Below are 20,473 nucleotides of genomic sequence, written 5' to 3' on the forward strand. Positions count from 1 at the left end.
ACCACACAAGCAGCACATATTGGATTACAACCAAAGAATAAAACACAATTTATCGGTAACGGAAGGCAACGAGATAAATCCACTATTACAAACACACACAGTTACAGACGTTCATGTGTATGGATCCTTTTTAGTAGTTTGGATTATAAGGACAATGAGAGAAAGGAGAGTTTTTTAATGGTTGAAAAGGATATTGGATATTACTTAACAAATTTATGGCACGATCTCTATTTTCAATTCTAAGCTTTTAATACAATTATTTGTATTCCTTTGTGTCTTCTTATCTATTAAGAAATTTACTAGAATAATTACATTTCTTTTCTTACTATATCCTAAAGGAAACTTTTTATAAAACGTTTTCTAAACAAACATCGCATCACCAAACAAAGCCAGTAACTTTCGCAAAGCTTTCTACTATTTCGAAAAATGCATCAAATCAAGACGAAAACAAACACTCTCAAACTGCAGCGAACGAAATTAAGTGCCTGCCAAGTAACTCACGATCTCTTCCCGTTTTGTGTAAACACTTACACAAATCGAAAATGGCTCCAAACAGCATCGTTTTACGATAAAGTTGATAAGGAAATTGGATTACGAATTGGAGATACCGTGGGTCGTGGGTTACCAAGCGGAAACCCGGAAAACTCACAACAATACAACAAAAGAAACGGTGGAGTGGATCGGACCGGGTTGGACGAGGTTGGAGCTGTGGTTCCGATGGTTACGAACGTCCATTTTCCTAGCGGTTGTGGTTGGAAAATTAGGTCCGGTTACGGTTCGTATAGTAAAAAAAAAACAAGCTTGACTGTTAAGGACACTTCACTGTGCCGTACTCGATACAGTGCAACGATAGCAGTGTAAACACAATCGAGCAAATCAACTCATTGATTGAAGGGTGGACCACCATCCTCGTTTGGTAGCAGGGAGAGCAGGGTTGCTGCAGTTGCTCTTTTATGGCGATGATACGATGAACGATTGAATGCGTAAAGAATTGACTTTGTGAGTGAGCATCGTTGCGATTGCTTTTGTTTATCGAATGAATAAAAATGCTCTAAACAAGCTAACTTTGGATGTGTATGGTAATGGTAAATGGTATCAAAAATACACCAGTTTGAGTATTGAGCCTGTAATTGACAGCTCCTTATTAAACACATCCACATTGATACATTACAAAACCGCAAAAGAAACAAGCATCTCCATGTTGCAACTACTCAAGTTCAAGAGCTCCTCAGCTTTTCTTTCCTTTTCATCAGCAATAATACAGATTTGTTTTATTCCAAACCAATTAAGAACATTTTTGAGATGTCTCAAATGCCAAACAACATAACACAGTAACACTTCCGTACGATGGTGAAAAAGCTCTTTGATCTTCAAATCCTTTCATCTTCACCATTAAAATACTCAGCAGGATACAAGCCGAGAGAGCACCAGCTGAACAATCCATTGATGTGTTGATTATTAATTGTTTACTGGCACAATTATGAATTCAGATGTGTTTTTTAGCCTGTCATTCTATTTGGGTGACCTTTGATAGTGTAATCGATGAACGAGGGTTGTGAATTATTATAGTTGTTAACACATTCAAGGACAGTTGCCTATTTTTAATACCAACAGTAACTATATTATTCTACATTCATTTCATTTCTTCTAGCATCTTTGTAACCAGCATAAGCTATGTATTCCATTTTTAAACAATATTTGTTTAACACACACTGAAACTACAGCAAACGTATGACTGTGTTGTTTGTCACGGCAAGGCAAATTTATTCATACTCAGCTGAAATGAATCTTCAACGCATATACCCCACGTTGCAATGCACCAACCCAACGCTATACATAATTTATGAAACTTTTTATTCAACTTTCTTCTCTTCTCTTGCACGTTTTCCTTTTTATACCATGCAACTAGGGGCACGATGCATACTGACGTTTCTAAAGCTAGACAACCGGTGTCCTGCATGCATTGTTTGTACGTTTATGTTTATTGCAGTTTAATGAAATTTTGTTCTAATATGCATGGGAGGTGGGAAGTTGTTCATGTATTTGTTTTACGAGCTCATTTTACATGGTTGTAAACTTGATCTATTTAAGGAAAAAAGTCTTGATCGCTCACAGGAAAACGCAAAGTAACTACCATTGCATTCTATTCTTGTTAACACTTATTTGTATGAAAAGCATGATTAAAACCAAATAATTATCCCCGTTGATTTGCTGCATTCCATTCACATCAAACCCAGTAGCATGCAGTCAACAGTCCGATGAAACCTAAGCTAACATCTAACAACACAAAGTCCCTGCGCAAACCGCGTTGGCGTTAGTCTTGTGGGCAATGTTTTTTTTTTTTTTTTTTCAAATTAGAACCAACTATTCGCGAGCAACGTTACGCAAGGAATCGGAATTGAAATGAAACGGAACGGAATTTACATTCATCATTGCCGGATGATAAAACGCTCGCAGCGTTGTATTGACAACCCTTTTGGGGAAAAAATGTATCAGCTATTCATTTTACGCGTACCGTGCTGCCCCATTCACAAACGTTCAGCATCTGCTTTGCAATGCGATCGGTTTTTACTACCGAAGTGAGGAGGAGATGCGTGAGTTTGGAGGTAAAGCGTGTCGGTAAAAGTTTACCCAATGTGAAGAGCTTTAAACCGGAGTGCATGAATAAATCCATACAAAAGGGGTTTAATAACAGGACTTGGATTGATAAAAATCATCATCTGTTATGACTATTTTGTTGAGAATAAAATATACTTTTACACAGCCAGTCAGCCAGCCAGCTAACAGAAGGCTTGTGCGATGCAAATGGCCTGACAAACAGGCGCCAAAAGCTCCCTGAAATACCTCCGTACATTCGGTTTTAAATAGAATTATGAAACGTTCCTTTTTTAACAAAATGCTTTGAAATGTTATCCATGTGCAATGTCTGAATAATCCAAGATTTCTATTCCTGCAGAATGCTCTAAAGGTGACCATGCCGCAAAGCACACGGAATGTGATAGGAAAAATTCCATCGATTCAAAGCAGCAGCGTACCGGGATCAGCTCGGGGTTTGGAATTTAACCCAATGGCACGGAATGTTTTCTGCTGAGCGACTTATGGCAAGCAAACAGAGGAACAGATACCGCCACCACTGTCCCCCGATGTTGTACGGTGCATTCCGAGCTCGGTTTGCGTATCAACCAGTCTTGAATTAGCTAGCTCCAGATGAAATATTGTGGGCTTTTTATAGTGACTTTGATTGCAAATAGAACAAAATGGGACATTATGCTATCATAGATGTGTATAAATGGATCGAGCATTATAATACTATGCCGAACAATTTCCCCTTGTGCAGAAAAAGGCTTCCACATGAATTAGAGCGCCGTATTCTACACAATTACTAATTAGTGGAAGCTATTACTTTGACCAAATGATTGATTGATTGATTAATTTTCAGTATCAACAAATGAATTGCGTGTGAACAAATCCTACAGCATTGCACAAATTTCCAGCCGCATTAAAATACCGAGAAGTCAATCTGAAAACCGACCTAGTGGGATGATTTTAATCAATTCTTTCTATTAATGCGCTGCGGTGCAACTGAATACGCAATGGGAAATTGGTTGTGGTTATTGCTTTGCTGTGATTTGTTTTGTTGAATGTCATTTTTTCGAAAGCACTGTGTATTGTGAATGTTGTATCGAATGACAACATATCTAGCAGTTCTGTCAGTAATAACTGTTCTGATTGCCATTAACAAAGGGAAAAAAAAGTTTAAAAGGAAAGTGTTGCAAACATTTTACTTTACATTATCAAAAGTTTTAGTAAATTATTTCTACAAGTGATATAGAATGAAGCGAAAAACCATTTGATGCTACACAAGAATGGCGAATTGCATTACTTTATCGATTAAATAATCTGCCCTGTATCAAATGTCTATTGAATAACCAGTACCAGACGGTGATTGTACTCTAGGGAGCAGGATATTGCCGCCAGCAACATAGCCACAACAATGGGTACAAGCGTAGTGCTGGATGCTTGTGATAAAGTATCGATGAGTAACGAGTTGCTCTTTTGTGAAACTCGTTAAAAGTGGACAATTTATAGAAAAGCTTTAGTTCGTGTTCCATACCCTACAGCAATCATTGACGTAAAATTACGTATTTTCCCATAAAGATATTAAATTAAATTGTTGAGTTAACAAGTACTTTATGAAATGCCACTCATCGCTATATCTTATTGAAAGCAACTAAATAAGCTGGTTGTTTATTTTTTCCATACTCACATCCATTATAATTAACACACAATTTGATTGATTAATCAATTTTCCCAATAATCAACACCGCCACACCAGCACATGCCGATGATAACCGACTGGAAACTACGACACGCTATTAACCACCAAATTTTCCAGCCAGCTTATCCGCCCTGGGTTATGCTCATAATCATACGCCAGCCGGTTTATTACTGTAACCTTAAGACCCTAAATTGACATGTTTGATTTTCAGCTCACTTGACACGACTTAATTAGTGGTCGTAAGGTATGTGCACAACTTGCCAGCGGCGGACAACAAGTTCTGCAGCAAACACAATTGTCTGTGGGGATGTGGGTTTTGTAAAACAATGGTGCACATATCAACCACTAGCAAACATCAAAACATTGGTGTTCTAAAGGTGTCGAACACCGGATTCATTGCCATTGAGTATTCCTTTTGCGAGGGTTAGTTTATAACCTTCAAATTGCATTCATTACGAATACCGGAACTTTCAAGTAAAATCTTCACTGTTTCATAACCCCTTTTGTAAACATACTTGAAGCAGTTTGCCATTGTTGCAGAATGCACTCATCTAACTGGTACCATCTTCATGTACAAACTTTATCGCAAACCGAGCCCGGAAAAGGTGGTGACGAAGGATTAAATTAACGCAGGTCTGCTCACTCGTTCGAAGATATGTTAAGTAAGTCGGGCTGCTGGACAGCAGAGCCAACAAACTGACCACCGAACGAGTACAAACACAGAATATATTAGCTGATACCTTGCTCCGTCCGTAAGCAGATACAGGCAGGAAATTACCATTTTGTACATGAATAACTTCAACTGAACCATTGCCACCGTAAGGCTCTTCGATACATTGGTTCGATGTTTAACCACAACTTCAATATGCTCTCTTACCTGCGTGTGTTTGTTTGTCAGGCAATGGAAAGCCACATTCAAAGCTATGATACGGTAGTTGAGACATCGCTCAAACCTCTTTGCCTCACTAATAAATGGAGCCATAAATGTGTAATTGCTGCATTTAGAGTCATAAATGTCGATTACTAGAATTTTTCCAATAACTGCTCGATACGAGCGTGATGAAAGTTATTTTATTGATCGAAACGACGAAAAAAGAAACACTCACTGTTACAAAAAAACTCTCAAAACTTCACCTATCATTGCACACGAAACTCAATCCCTATTTTGAAAAGGGTTTGTGGTTAGATGCCTGGAGAAAAAACTTGGTTGAAAACTTTCTAATCTACCACACATCTAACATCAAAGAACATTTCGATGAAACGAGTTTACGTTAAAAAGACCAGTCTGGTTAGTTTTGGTGGTAAGCAACTCAACCCATCCGAAAAAGCACACACCGTTGCACACCGGTGCTTGAATGATTTAAGGCGTCTCTCACGATGAAAAGCGGTAAGGAGGAAAAATAATTGATTAGTTGCGTGCTCGGGATCAATTTGTGAATGAATTAAACACCGTTTCTTTGAATATGAAAGTTGATTATTTTTCTCACCCTCGTGCGTAATCGGTGATTTACGCTGGGAAAGTGGATGAAAAAGTTCCACTTAACATGCTTTCTCTCCGTTTGTTAGAGGGAGATTCCAACATAGGGAGCAAGCAATTATGCAACCCGGCTTACTTCGAAGCGAGATTTCATCGTTATCGGCCGAAAGAAAAAGAAAATTGCTCGATAATGTTTCTATGATTAAGCATTTCTTTTCAATGCAACGTTTTCGTGTTTGGTAAACGCACCTATTAACCGTTTCCGTTTCCGATTCGGATAAAACCTGATCATCTAAATTATGCAAGAATCGTTTAAATATTTGACAACTTTTATTACCAGATCCGTTTTGGCTCTCAATTTGTACACGTGCAATATGCTTGGTGATTTTTTTTTCTGATAAGACTCATTTAAAACAAAAACCTCACCATTAAACTAACGATTATAAGACGGAGATGTTGAAGATTTACAATAAACTTTTTATTCGAATGGAGGCGCCTGGTAGCTTGTAAGCTCTGACTGCAAGACTACATTGTTTTATTCAATAATCTTCTCAATCTTAATCAAGCACACCCTAGTGGGATAAAGAAATATAATTTTTAAGATTTTAAACGAAAATAAAGTAGCGTAATCAATTGTTTTATTGATAAATAATGCAAATTTCTAGAAAACATTTGCAGTTCAGGAAAGCATAAGCCTTTTCTCTTTAAACATTACCATGGCGTTCTGGTAATGTCAACCCTATCCTAGTGATATTTTTCTTCTGTTTTCTTTCATTTATTTCTTTTCACAGGTATTCTATCGCTTACTAAATCACTAGCACTCAGTAGTGGTGTATCACCGCTACTACAATTGAACAGGGAAAGCTTTTCATAAAAATAAAGAGTGTATAAATTTTTACGATTATTATATGTGTCCCGGGGAACATTTGGGAATAAAACCAGGTACGACCCAGCTTTGCAAGGCTGCCAGTAACATGGCTGTTGGCAATTGATTTCAATAGAATAAAAAAAAGTATCCGATCCCAAACGCCTATAGAATGGTTAACAATGTTGTATTGACGAAGTAAACGTGGCTTTAATGTCAGGGATAAAGGAAATTCAAGCAAATGATCCAATTGTATTCACAATGGCCTCACACACCTTTACAGCCAATTCAAGTAATCCGTATTGAATGAATGTAATCATAACCCTTTTAAAGGTCAATGAATACCTTAACAAGGTCTGATGGGAAATTAAATTTATTATGAACATTTAATTTCAAGCAATGATTCATCAATTGCTTGAATAAATTGCAACTCATCCTCATGAAATGTTAATTACATGTCATTTACAAGTGGTCCAGAATTGATCTGAGATGATGCTACTGATGAATCATTTTTCAAATCACACTTAAACGGCTAATTCCAAGAGAAAACAAATCAACCATCAATAACGTAATCGCCCGAAGAAACGTTCCAAAGCTAATGGGTAGAAATTAAAACGAACATCTCTCATCGCTGTAGCCAATCACTTCCAGCAATGGGAATTTTGTGCTCAAGGGCACATACCAGCGTACGACAAATTCTTGGAGGAAACGGTATGTAAAGACATTAAATGAACGACCAACCTTCCCGATCTGTAAAAAAAAAACCCCAAAACACGAGAGAGATATCACTTATTAAAGTGGCTACGCTAGACGAACACCAATACCACCAAGGTGACAAACGGCAAACAAACAACCGGCCGGAAACAAAGAAAAAAGCGAACAGCATTCGGTGAGCGTGAGCCGAATTGGCAAACGGAACAAGGCAACCATTGAACGCAACGAGAAAATGAATCAAAAGAAGCAACAACCGGCTAAAGCGAACGAAAGGCATTCAAGGCTTCCAAGCTTCTTAAGCCACGGACCTGCACCTTGCAAAGCTGTCGCCCTCCGGCAATCATGTAAGGAATCGTAATTAATTAATGAGCCAAATAGTGCCCCCTCCCGTGTTTGTTTTCACTCTTTTATGTGCTGTACGTGGCACTTCTTCGTGGATGTAGCACCCGGGGCGGGTTGCACCAAGCAACAGGGCAAAGTCAACCAAATTTTTTGGGTGATAATTTTTATTTGTTTTCCATCACTGTATTGGAAGGGGGAAACGTTTGCCATTTTTTTTTTTTGTGCCTTTGCGTTTTGATTAGTGAAACCATAAAAGCAATGAACTACTTGCATGCAGTTAAAAACTGAACAAAATTTGTGATTTAAATTTTTGCCATAATCGATCCTTTGAAAGGAGAAGCGAACCATGTTTAGGCAGTATGAAGACTTATTACGATTACAGTGCTTATTGTAGGTGTATGAAAATAAAACTAATGTTTAAAAAAATGTACAATTTAACAATAGATTTACACATTGCAAAAATTAAGCATCGTTTGCCTAAACATTACGACTAAAAGTTTAAAAAACGAATGCCAAGATTTTTTTAAACATACGAGCTTAATGATGCCTGCTTATGCTTAATGGCGGGTGCTATGGACTATCTTTGGCAGTGTGTGCGAGCAGGACGTGTGGTGAAGGACCCATTCGTCAGCGACCCGTTCGGTACGAGGCGTAGAGGAGCATAGTGAGCTCGTTGGTTGGATCAAGTGGAAACTATAGCTTGTCGAATATCGGATGAAGCCGTGGATGGAGGACTACAGCCCTAGACCGAGTTTCCAAGAAACGGTTTGGCGACCTGCCCATATCTACGTGACGTTCTCAATCCTTAGCAGACCAAGAAGCAAAGAGCTTAATGATCATAGAAATCTGTTAAATCAGTTCCAAAGCTCCAAAGAATACTATGTATAAATAACAAAATATCATTAATACTATGAATAATACAGTACAGTTTATTCAATTAGTGAGCATTTCGACAAATTGCGAAACACAAATGTGTCTTGTAACCATTTGTTATATAATTGAGCTTTTTTGTTTAATTTAATACACTTTTTGTATTTATGGCATCCACTGTAAAAGTGAAAAACATGTTTCATTCCATTCATGCAAAAAACACGAGGTTTCTCTGATGTTATGATCCCTTTACAAGCTACATTACACTCTTGAAATCTACCTAGGATTTCTGTAGCACATTTCCAGTAAAAACTGCCAACATGTTCAACCCACACCACCTTTAAGCCACACAGCAGGAAACAGTAAAAACAGATGGAATCGTTTGTTGTACACCACGAGCACCTCAAGCTTCCAAAAATCATACTGTGCTGGTGCAGTAAACTCAGTGCCTCGTTCTATGTTTTTTTTTTTTGGAATGTGTGTTTGGATCGTCTGATGGATATGCCGAATGCAGGAAAGGCTCTCCGGATACAGCCGGGCGCGTTCCCGTGCCGATGAAAAAGCCACATGCAAATTATTCCATACAAACTTATGCACAATTACTTCCCTACCAGTTTGCAGCCGTTACTGCTGCTACCTATCAGCAAACGATGTCTTATCCACTCGCTCTTGTGACTGCACCGGGAGCCTTATTTTGCACTCACCATTTTCTACCAATAATGCCCGCCTTAGGATTGCTACCAAAAAGCTCTTGCTGTGCTGGAATGGGTTTTTTTTCTCCCCTGTAAACCTTGCCCCTCCTGCTGCACTGTAGTGTAACAAAGTACCATGTGATGCCTGAGTAGTGGATGCAACTGTGCTACTGCTAGAACCAATACAACCCTCAACAGGACTCCAGCAGCCCGGCAGTGTAAGTGTTAACAGTACGCTTGGGTGGGAAGGACTCATCGGTGCTGGTTGATGTCGTCGTCGTCGTCGTCAGTGTTTTTGCCATTTGGTACAAAATTAAACACTCTCCATCCACTCCCAACCAAGGCTCTCCACCAAGCTTCTCACCTATGGTTTCTATCATAATTTTGCACTAACCAACCTCGTGGAACTCAATGGAAAGCCGACTACCGGTACCGGTGGCTGCTCATTTGAACCAGAAATGCCACACTAGCAAGGGCGAACCGCTTTTAAGGCAAACGTATCCCCACATACCGGATGCTGCTCAAAATTATGGCTTCCGGATAAAGGATTATAGCCGATTATAACTTTCCACCAGCGTGAGAGTATTTTTAATTTCGGGGTTTTTTTTAGCTCACTCACACACTCTCCCTTTTTCTCATTTTCATCCTATTTCTCTTTCATTCTTTCGGTTCGGAAAATTCGAGCAGTGGTACCTTCATGCTAAAAGCACAGAGCAGATTCCACACCACCACAGGTCTTTAAACAATCTAAAACGAGGAAGAAATCCGGTGCAACCAGTCTGCGTCTGGGACGCCTCACGGGAAAGAATCGGGCGTACGTTTAATCTACATTTAATTTGTCAACCAAGCCGCCACAGCTGGTGTTGCACGGTCCCGATACGAGATATGGTGACTCGGAATGGGGACATAATATTTGCCAAACATATTACGAAGAATTATGTGTGTTTCAAGCTCCCGTTCGGTGGTGGCAAAGCACAGGTTTGTGCATATAAACAGCAATGATTTTGCAAGATCTAGATCGAATTGTAAATTAAAATGCGTCGAAGAATTTTTCAACAAAATAAGGTGCATTTTCTATACCATTAATAATTCTTTCAAAAACCTGAAACCCTTTACGTTGCGGGCGCCAAAACAATAAAGGATCCTTAATTTCTATTTTTAGCTTTTTCCATTAACAGTTCCTTCACAGCCTCTGCTATTTACCCACGCTTGACTATATTCCGCATCAGCGTACGTGTCCCCATCAAAATCGTGACGAATCCACGGCCATGTTTTGGGGTTAGTTTTCCTCCGATAGTCCATTTCTCACGCGAGCCAGCCTACGTGACGACAGCCGCCAACCGACCGTCAATTAATCGTACACATCCCGCGAGACCGTAGCTAAACTGTGGAAACTGTTGCAGGAAACAAATCGAACCCGCACACGCTCACGCTAACAAAATAAAGCCTTCCTAATCGGCTTAAATCGATCCGGCACTAGTAAAACGTCAGCACACTGAGCATGATGTGTGAGTGTTGTGGTTCTGTCGGAAACTAATGCTTTATCCTAGATTTTATCAACGGCTCGTGACGCTACTACCCATGATGTTCCCGTGATCGTAGGAAAGGGAAGAAGATTTACGTCTCTTGGGGGTTTTGACCATGTCTGCCTCAAGCAAAAGACAGAATTAGTGCGAGGGATGTTTCATGAAATTCGTTCCCCGCTTCAATCGCCATGCATTTTCCAGAAGCAAAAATGTAAACCGTGTACTAATTCCCATTTTAGATATGTTTAATGCAATAACTTGGGTTTAAAATTTATATATTTTTTTTAAGACATCCTCCATCGTCCAAGAGACCTTGATGAACAAGGGATTAAGGAGCACTTAGTTGAAGGTGACTCGTCGAATATTATACCAAAAAAACTTACAGTTGACCTCATCGTCTAAAAAACATGTCATGTAAGGGAGTTTTCTTGTAGTCGGGTGTCGAATAGATCTAAGAATCATTAGTCTGAGTCATTGCCTTCAATTTCAAAATTTTTTCAAATTAACCTTAAAGCATGCAATTTCATGCATGGAAATTTAACAAAAATTTCCCTTTGCTCACTTTTTTTTCGATCATGCACAACCTTTACATGCATAGTAACTCGTAATCGCGCTTGTACCACCGTTCCGTACACAATCTCACGTAGCTCTTGGGCAGTCACCACACGTGCACCGTTCCTGGCATCATTTACTTTGAATAATTAAACGTTTCCTGTGGCAGAAGAAAACAACAACGAAACAAAGACCGCCGTAATCAAGTTACACACAAATTTATTCTCAATTAACGAAAAATCTTACCTTCGACAGGGTCTTCGTCGTCGTCGTCGTCATATGATCGGCTACCGTTTTGTTTTTGTCCAGACAAGCTCAAGACGAGTTCTTTACGTATCCATCTGCTTGAATGGAATACCATTAGTTGGTTCAATTTTGCTAATGGAAGATATGCGTTCTAAAGATTCCGAATCCGGATGCAACGAGTTTGCTTGAGTACAGTGGAATGTATGTATGCATACGTTTTTTTGGGCAGCAAATGACGAAGTAATGGCCCATGATGGGAAGCACAGGAAGTATGAGGATTAACCAGAGACTTAGTTTCGCATGTTTAGCTGAACCCTAATATCATGAAAGTAGGGCTCAGGTCATGTGGAAAAATGCCTATTTGATTGAGGACACTTGCAAAGCTATTTACTAATTGGTTTCGATAATAACAAACTGACAGTAATGATAGCATGAATTCAGTCGAAGAATTCTGCAGAACTATTGTTGGCATTGTGTTGGATTCTTTACGTCCACATCTTTGTGGTTTCGTCAATCATAATTTTTATCAAACTTGGTAGACGATTTCTAACGTTTTATCTGAAATAATTTAACAGTCAGTAAGGACGTGAATTTCTATCGACATTGTAAGACGTTACAAGGCCTCCAAACAAACCAAAAACATCGTTAGCCCACATTCAAGTTAATATGACACAAATGTAACCACCAAAAACGGGTTAAACTACCTCTTATAAGCTTTCCAGCAATCTCACTCACACACTAAGCCAACCCGAAATAAAAATAACCCAACATCAACCTAAGGTAGAACATTTATCAGTGTCAGCTAAAGTGGAAGGAAAGCAGAACTTCCTCTCCCGGTGCTATTCCTGTTGCTCTATCTCAGACCAGCACACAGCACTAGTGTTGGATCGCCCACAAAAACCATAATGACGGGCCACGCATCCATTCCCGAACTAGTGCACCAGTGCTCAACCCCGGTACTGTTGGAAAATTCCTTTCCAATGTACCGTTGTATCGCGTGCAAGAAGTGGAATTTCTTTTTGACACTCCACCACGGCTATGCATGGTGGTGCTATGGGATGTTCCGGATGCTTAAGACATTCGTTGAGTCGCTTTGAGGTGATGGTGCTCAGTCGATTACACAGACGTGGTGATGGTGGAACAAAAACGGAAATCTCTCTTTCCGGGAAATCGGTGTCGATCAAAGCCAAATAAAAGATTGATGTATTGCTCGATTTTCCGTATAAGCTGTTCGAACGGATTCCTACAGAAAATTTGTACCACAAAAATGGTAAACTCCCCAGATGATGTCATGTGGTTTCGTTTAGGGAAATGGATTTATTCAGAATTTCAGTCCGATACAACTAGAACTTGCCCTAGACTGTTTCGAAAGATCATTCATGAACACATCCTTTAGCAACAGCAGAATTATTTTAGTTTTTCCTTCCTTATTTAATTAAAATAGAAACGAATAAATCGTAAGTTTATTTCACTGCTTGCTCTCCAAATTGCCCAGCAAATAACCTCAATGCAAATGCTTCAAAATGAAACAGAATAAAACCTCTTCTCGAAACACAACACTGTTCACTTACCGACCAATTGTTTGTGGTCGGGAATGTACGGTTTATGTTTTTTTTTTTCTTTCCTAGTGATGGGGTCATCCTTTTTCATGTTGCTCTGTCTTGCTACCCCGTTATTGCACTCTTCTTCAATCGTTTCACAAGTGGCGGTAGTGGTTCTAGTGGTTCATTCGAAAATGTGTGCTCCAGTTGCTCCAGCCACAACCGCGTCAAAAGCTGTGACGATCGTGTTGGTTTACTTAACGGGCACGCTTGATGTTTTTTATTTGTGTTTGTGATAGAAAAGTTGTGTAAATAAAGCAGAGCATTGAGTGTGATGCAAAAAGAAAAGTGTAAATGCACAAAATAAATAAAATTGCCAAAAGGATTACGAAGAATTTGATTAAATGCTTCACTTCTTTCAAACAAGCACCAGGCACGAACGAAACAACTTAACACCTCTAGGCCCACGCGAATATTCTCATCAGACGGATCTATTTCAAAACCACAAGCACGGGGTCAGGCTTCGGTAAGCTGCCGCTTTCAAAACCATACCCCATGACAGGCACGTCAGCAGGCATTTGATTAAATGCTCTCACATACGCACGCGTTTACGCTTAGTACGCGCGTACATGAATAACTTGTTTCGCCGCTGCTACACGTGTCGACACGGCCACCTGGGCACACGAGCCCAAAACGTAACTTTTGCACCTTTCGTTCAAGTTTTTACCAAACGGCCGTAATTCTTATGTTGCGCTCTGCGCCCTCGGTACGGGTTTCCACCCAAGTGGAGATTAGCAACAGTGGTTGGTGCCACTAACGCGCCGGATTTTGTCAGCATCAGAAAAGGCGATATCAATCAAAATAAATATCGCATTTTTGAAAGCTTAACACGCCATTCCTTTGATGCCATAATCCGTGCTAATGTGCTCAAAATGATTGCCTCGTGCGGGGATGCGTGTGTACTTGTGATATGGTTTGTGTGTGTGCCGGATTCACTTGAGCAACGGAACACAACAGCTGCGACATTTAGGTTAACTATTACTAAAGGGAATGTTCTTGTACATTGGTTTTGCAGATTTATTTCATGCTATAAACTTTTTTTGTCACAATTCAATCGATTTGAAGCCATTCATTTTATTTTATTTTTTTTCTTTAAACATGGTAGAGGATTATTAATAAGTTAACACAGGCGGCTGAATTCCTGTCACATCAGAACATTTCTCACTCAACAAAAAATACCTTCAGCAGCTCATACGCCAGCACTAGTCAAACAAATGTTCAAAGGAAACATTAAAAATTCAGTTAATGCATTTGACCACCTTGTATTTAACATGTTCCTCGATCTCGACTACACATCTGCTCCCAGCACTTATCTACAGCGACAAACGGGACTCACACACTACTTTTCATTGCCTTCGATGAAACGGAAAACTACCATTTTACACCATAAAGAAGCTTCCCATTCCGGCGATTCCTACCCACCGGCCAGCCAACCAGGTGAAGCGGAAAATGTCTAACCCCACCGCTGCCGAGCACTTTTCACAATATGGAAACTTTCTGCCCCGGGAACTTTTCTCTTTACTTGCTTCCGTTGTGCACCGAAAAACACGTTTCGAGAACTTCATCGGCAGGGTACTGCGCTCGGTCCACTTGGCTTCGAACGGGTGAACTGCTACTACTTTTCAATACCGATTTGTAATTTAATTCAAACATTGTACAACTCACTTTCGTAATTTTGCCGGAAACATGGTGACACGGTTGGAGTTTTCAATTCCTGCATCAATGTCCACGGCCATCAGCGGCGGGCAATGGTTACCGAACCGGGCTAAAGGAAGTGAGCGAGCGAGAGAAAGTAAAATAAAAAAAAAACGACGACGAATCAAATCAACCATTTCCAGTTGAGTGGACAAACTTTCCTTGCACTTTCTACACACAGTGCTGCTGGTGAGTTTGGTAATTTTGGAAAATGAAAGACTCATGTTCGAAAGGTCTCATAAAAGATCCGGTTACCGCTCCCTCTCTCTCTCTGACTACCTCGTTTCTCGCATTCCATGCATAAAAATAAGTGAACGGCCATCTGCTACTAGTGCCAGTTAGTTCATTTTGACAAGTAACAAACCTAACCTCAACAATATATCCTTTTTGTTAGCCGTAAATGAAGCGATTGCTGAAGGAAATGGTTACCATTTTTTTTCTTCACAAACATTTACTCAACTTTAATTGGTTGCTTGCAAACGAGCAGAAAAACAAATAAACCTCAATCTATTAGCACACTTCGTCACACCCGATAATGCAAAATACATTTAAAAATTGATCGTTTCCTTAATCCATGTCGGCCAGACGCGTAAAAGAAATCGTTTCATTCGCTTCTTATTTATCGCTTCTTAAATCCACGAGCGGAGTGATTCTCCACCCTAGCTGGGTGGAGCCCACTGTCTTCGATCATATCCATCGCAAATGCCATTAGCGCAGAGATTATTGAAAAGGGATTTTTTTTTTCTTCCAATCCGATCCAATGGACGGACTTGGCGTGCGGTTGATTTCCCTTCCGCATGAGTATAATTACGTTTTTAGACGTAAATTACTTTTCACCACAATGACGGTGATGGTGTCAGTTTTGAGTGCACGAGAACATTACGCTTATTTGATGTTCGGTTCGATAAGAATTATTGTTTAATGGTGTTTGCTGTATCTCGTTTATCGTATCCTTGTCTTGTAAAGGAGCTTGTTTATAAATAAAGTTTTGTTTTTAAATTTGGCTGACTAGCTTCTAAATCTAAATTTTGTTGGAATAATTTGACTAAAACTTCTATTTCGTTCCATCCCAAAAATATTTCTTCTTGACTTAGTAATCTACTAGGATAGATAATAAGCAAAAAAAAAAAATAATTCATTTTCTACACATCAACTACTAAATGGACCATCGACCTCATAAACCACAATTGCCCGATTTCAATCCTTCTTTCCATAATGAAACATCAATCATTTTACTGTAGTTTTTTATTACAAATTTGTTTTTACTACCCTTCCCCGTGACATCTACAACTCACGTATCATCATCCTCGTGTAGGCCATACCTTGGTGAGAGCTTTTAAAATGATACCACGAGATCGACTTCACATCTACCGCATTCATGAAACGTCCGTTCAGATTCGAATGGTGACAATTGTTGTACCACCAAGCACCCTCACACGTCACAGCACAGTTCGTCGGAGCACCATCGTTATCGCGATCCATGGTCGTGAACTTTTGGCCCTTGTGATACGTCAACGAATCACCACCCGTCCCGCTGTACACGCCCAGCTTCTTCAAGCTGTACATCTCCGCCTCACTGCCGATTTCGAACTCCTTATAGCGCGCGTACCGATAGTCGCCGGCAAAGTCTTCCACCTCGATCATCAGCTGGTACGGTTTGGATGTCGTCAGCTGATGCAACCGTTCCAGCCCGATCCAAAACTCCTGATCGATGCTTCCGAAGCCATCCCTGTACTCGGTCCAGTTGCGGAAGAAATCAAGCGATCCCTTGAAACGGTGCTGTATCACCAACCAACCACCGCCGAACTTTGTCTGCTCGCAGTACGCCGGGAATGGTTCCACGTCGTTTGTGGCACGGATTAGATATTTGCCAGACATCTTCGAAGGTTCGTCTTGGCACGATTCGAAGGGACCCTTGTGACGCATTCCTTGCAGATCGAACAGCGTGCGTGCACTAGCGGACAGGCCTTGCTTTGGCTGGAGGCTAAAGATTTCGTTTCGCATCAGCTCATGATTAGCGCAGATGGTCTGTCGGGAAAGAATCTTCCATGATTGTGCCTGCAGTGCGGTCAGATTGTTGCCGATCGCTTGATCTAACCGACTGATCGCCCACAGCATGCTGCCAAACACTTTCTCCAGGTGGGCCTGATTCTGTTCGATTCCTTCACTATGCTCCTTCATCACAAAGTCCATCTCGAGCAGCTTGTACTGCAGGTAGTCCAGTTTAGCCATGATCATCTCAAACCCATACCCAGAAGGGTTACTGACGGTAGACTGATCTATCGTACTGGAGTTTGTATCATTACTCGCAGACTGTACCGTCGATAAGAGCACAACGTTTAGGCACACCACTAAACCATACACGTTTGAAAGCATCTTAGTTCCTCACAACGTTTCTCGCCGTTGTAGTAAAACGTATTTCACAAACAAAACTGAACTGAACATCGGCCAAATGCCATCTCCGTTTATATACGCTTTGGAAACCGGCACACGTGCTTCGTGAAAAAAAAATCCCACAAATGAAAGATAAAACACTCTCTCGCCTGGTCACTGGTCCGCTGGTGTGCAGACTGGTGCTCGTGCTAAGCCTGTTCGAGCTTGATACCCGGTTTGGTGCACTTCCGGTTAGTGTGCGCATTTCTTTTTTTCGTTCTGCTTTGCAAGAGACTAAGCAAATTTGCACATACACCGATAACGATGCTCACACGAAACGGCGCGCTTCGCGTGGGGATTTTACGCACTCCGTTTAACCCCCGGGTTTTGTTTGGCAAATGGTTTCCTTTTCATTCGTGGAATAACCGGTGCGCAAACTTAAAAATAATACGCTTGTATTTCAATACCACCATCAACAACTTTTTCAGTGATTTTCATTATAATGAAAAAAAATCAGAGCAGTACAAAGTTCTTTGAAAGGGATACTTACACAACGAAAAAGTGTGATAAAAAGTTAAATCAATTACAGAAAACCCTTTTCATAGAGTGAAGTAAGATACCTCCGAGTGATTTTTTTGTTTTAGAGGAAGCCTTTGATGTGGTTTTAAATGTCTCCTTAAAAGAAAGCAAACAAAAACACTCAGTTGAATGCAGATAACCATAAAGAAAAGGTATTTAGATATGTTATAGACATGACTTTATTCTTTAACAGTTGATACAACAAAACGACTGCCGCTTGAGTTGATTGCTAACAGCTCTAAGCTTAGATGCTACACATATTTATTCATATTTCTACATAAAGACATACATTCTCCCCAAGGGATAAACTTCACTCCACGTCTGCATGAGTCCATTTCGCAGTAAATGATATTTCTTTTAATATCGCTCAAGTTCGCTTGCCTTCGAACGTCTTGTAAAGAGTTTTGCATGTCATACAGATTAAAAAATTATCTGAGGTTTGGTTTGCTCATGTGCATTAAGATCCTACCTCATAAACGATTCACTTACAATTAGGCACCCGTCAATTTAAAGCTAATACCTCCATCTATTTAAATTAAATTTTCCCAACCGTACCTTTCTACAGGTATCCCGCCAGGACAAATGATGAAGAAACTTTCAGCAAGGATAGAACCAAGCGTAGAATGTAATTGAAGTATGATAATACATAACAATGGTTTTTGGGATCAAAAACAAAGAAAAAAAAACCTCCCCACGCTTACCGAAGACTATTTGATAGCCTTGAATGAACAGAAAGAAATCAAAACGTTCATGGACTCTGTGCGAATTGGAAGACACAGAAAATCGTTTGAGTAATTTGAGCGATTTCTTACAGAAGAATTTTCTATTTTGAACTAACCACAATCAAAACTAAACACTGATAAGGAAAGTCAAAACCAGCGAAAGCAAAGATATCAAATTCATTGAAATGAAACCGCCCGTTACCTAAGATGCAATGGCCAGAACCAAAAGATCCATTTATGATGGGGGGGGGGAGGGGGGAGTGCTCTGCTAATGCATTTTTAAATTTATTTCCACTACGCCAATGCAAAACCTCAGCATGGTGGAAGTAAATACGGCAAGAAAAAGTGGCATCCAAAAAATAAGTTAGCGTCCCGAAGCCACACACTATATTAACCGTGTGAACGTGCCCTGAAGCTGGAATTATCCTAATTGAAATCGAAGGCACCCGGCAATCGCTTCCGGATCGCTTTCCGGACCACACTTCGGACACTTCGGAAGAGCCAATCTAGATCGAACTGTGTGCCAGTGCCTTCTTTCCTTCCTTCCTTTCTGCCTGCCTTCTCGGTAAGGATGCACAGCTTCGAACATTAGGCCGGGATTGAGATCGTTCCCCGTTATCTATTGGCGGTGACCGGCAAAAACTGAATCTCCACTACGCTTCGCTCTCACCACTCGCTCGGATAGGGAATTTAAATTGAGAACTCCAAAAAAAAAAACGACCCACACCCCACCCACCACGGTTGGTGTTGGTTGCTTTTGGTTGTGCTAAGCGATGGTAGAGATCATTATACAATCAAGCGTTCTCGCATGAACTCGCCCCACTGCTAGCGGTTGAAGATATCAGAAATTGAAAACCATACCGACTGATACCTTGGCCACAACACCGAAAGCTGTGAGGAAAGTGAAAGAACACACACACACATAAAGAGAGAGAGAGGAACAAGAGGGAAGAAAAAAACAATTCAACCCAGGCGCAAGTGGTAGAATTTATATGCATAAAAGTACGGAAAGAAATAACAGTTGGGACTATTCTGCATATAAATGAATTATAGCCAGCGTACCAGCCAGGCCAGGCCCTTGCCTAGACGCTCGGGAGCAAAGATTCAGCAATCCAGGAGGGCGATGGTTAGTTGGATGGAGAAGGATGAGCCACCAGCCTGGTGAGCGCCACGGAATGAATGTCTGTAGCGGTGCTTATGGTAATTCATTGTTATCGGTGTTTTGCGAGAAGGCGTAACGAGTCATTTGGAGCAGCACTTACTTGGCCGCGGGAATCTCGAATGCAAGGTACGTGAGTATGATGGTTTTATCATTTTTGTTTTCCTATTTTTTTTTTGTTGTTGTGTTATGTTGTTGCTGTTTGCATATTTCAACCCGCCAAGCAGAAGATAACGGTAAATATGCTTTCTTTGTATGATTGTATTTTGCTTCTCTTTCTCTCCTTACTTAGTATAGTCTTATTGCTTGGGCTTAAAATTAAATAACAAATTAAATAAAAAATGCGTTGTTTGTTGGGCTCTGTTGCTTGGTGAGCGTAAATCTTGTTCACAGTTGTTTCCGTCTGAAGTGGGACCGCTAGAAATTGAATAAGGGCTGAGAGTGATGTGCATTTACACTCGTTATCCTCCAAGATCGCTTATCTTGGACCTTTCCCAAAAGAACTTGTCGTCTAAGACACACTTAGCATTCGAAGAGGCTTCGCCTTCCGAGGGACCACTTCGACAGACTAGGAAAATTCAAGCAGACGTCTACCAAGAGATCTATTTCATCTCTCAAAGGGTCGTGTCCACCAAGAGCCGTTGTAATCAATCAAGTCTCGTCATACAAAGGGTCACATCTACCTTCAAAACCTTACCAAAGATGTGACAACATTTTTTCCAACAAATTCTTAAACGTTTTATGAATTTTGTCTTAGGGATTCAAAGCCTCTACAAAGCAA

At 40.4% G+C, this 20,473-nt stretch overlaps 3 protein-coding genes across 4 annotated transcripts in view; all 3 read right to left on the bottom strand.

The window, feature by feature from the left end:
- LOC126568301 (microfibril-associated glycoprotein 4-like) overlaps window positions 1-17,235 on the bottom strand; it is a 566,870-nt gene extending 549,635 nt beyond the window's left edge. The window contains exon 1 of the mRNA XM_050224756.1: window positions 16,142-17,235. Coding sequence (XP_050080713.1) covers window positions 16,144-17,235 — 1,092 coding nt within the window. The 3' untranslated portion in view covers window positions 16,142-16,143. The remainder of the gene's footprint in view (window positions 1-16,141) is intronic.
- Window positions 1-20,473, bottom strand: part of LOC126568441 (late histone H1-like) — a 327,966-nt gene that overhangs the window by 273,702 nt on the left and 33,791 nt on the right. The window lies entirely within an intron of this gene.
- The window catches only part of LOC126568196 (eukaryotic translation initiation factor 5), a 313,066-nt gene that overhangs the window by 157,278 nt on the left and 135,315 nt on the right, over window positions 1-20,473 (bottom strand). The window lies entirely within an intron of this gene.

This window comes from Anopheles maculipalpis, chromosome 2RL, assembly GCF_943734695.1.
Source record: "Anopheles maculipalpis chromosome 2RL, idAnoMacuDA_375_x, whole genome shotgun sequence".
Classification (NCBI taxonomy): Eukaryota; Metazoa; Arthropoda; class Insecta; order Diptera; family Culicidae; genus Anopheles; species Anopheles maculipalpis.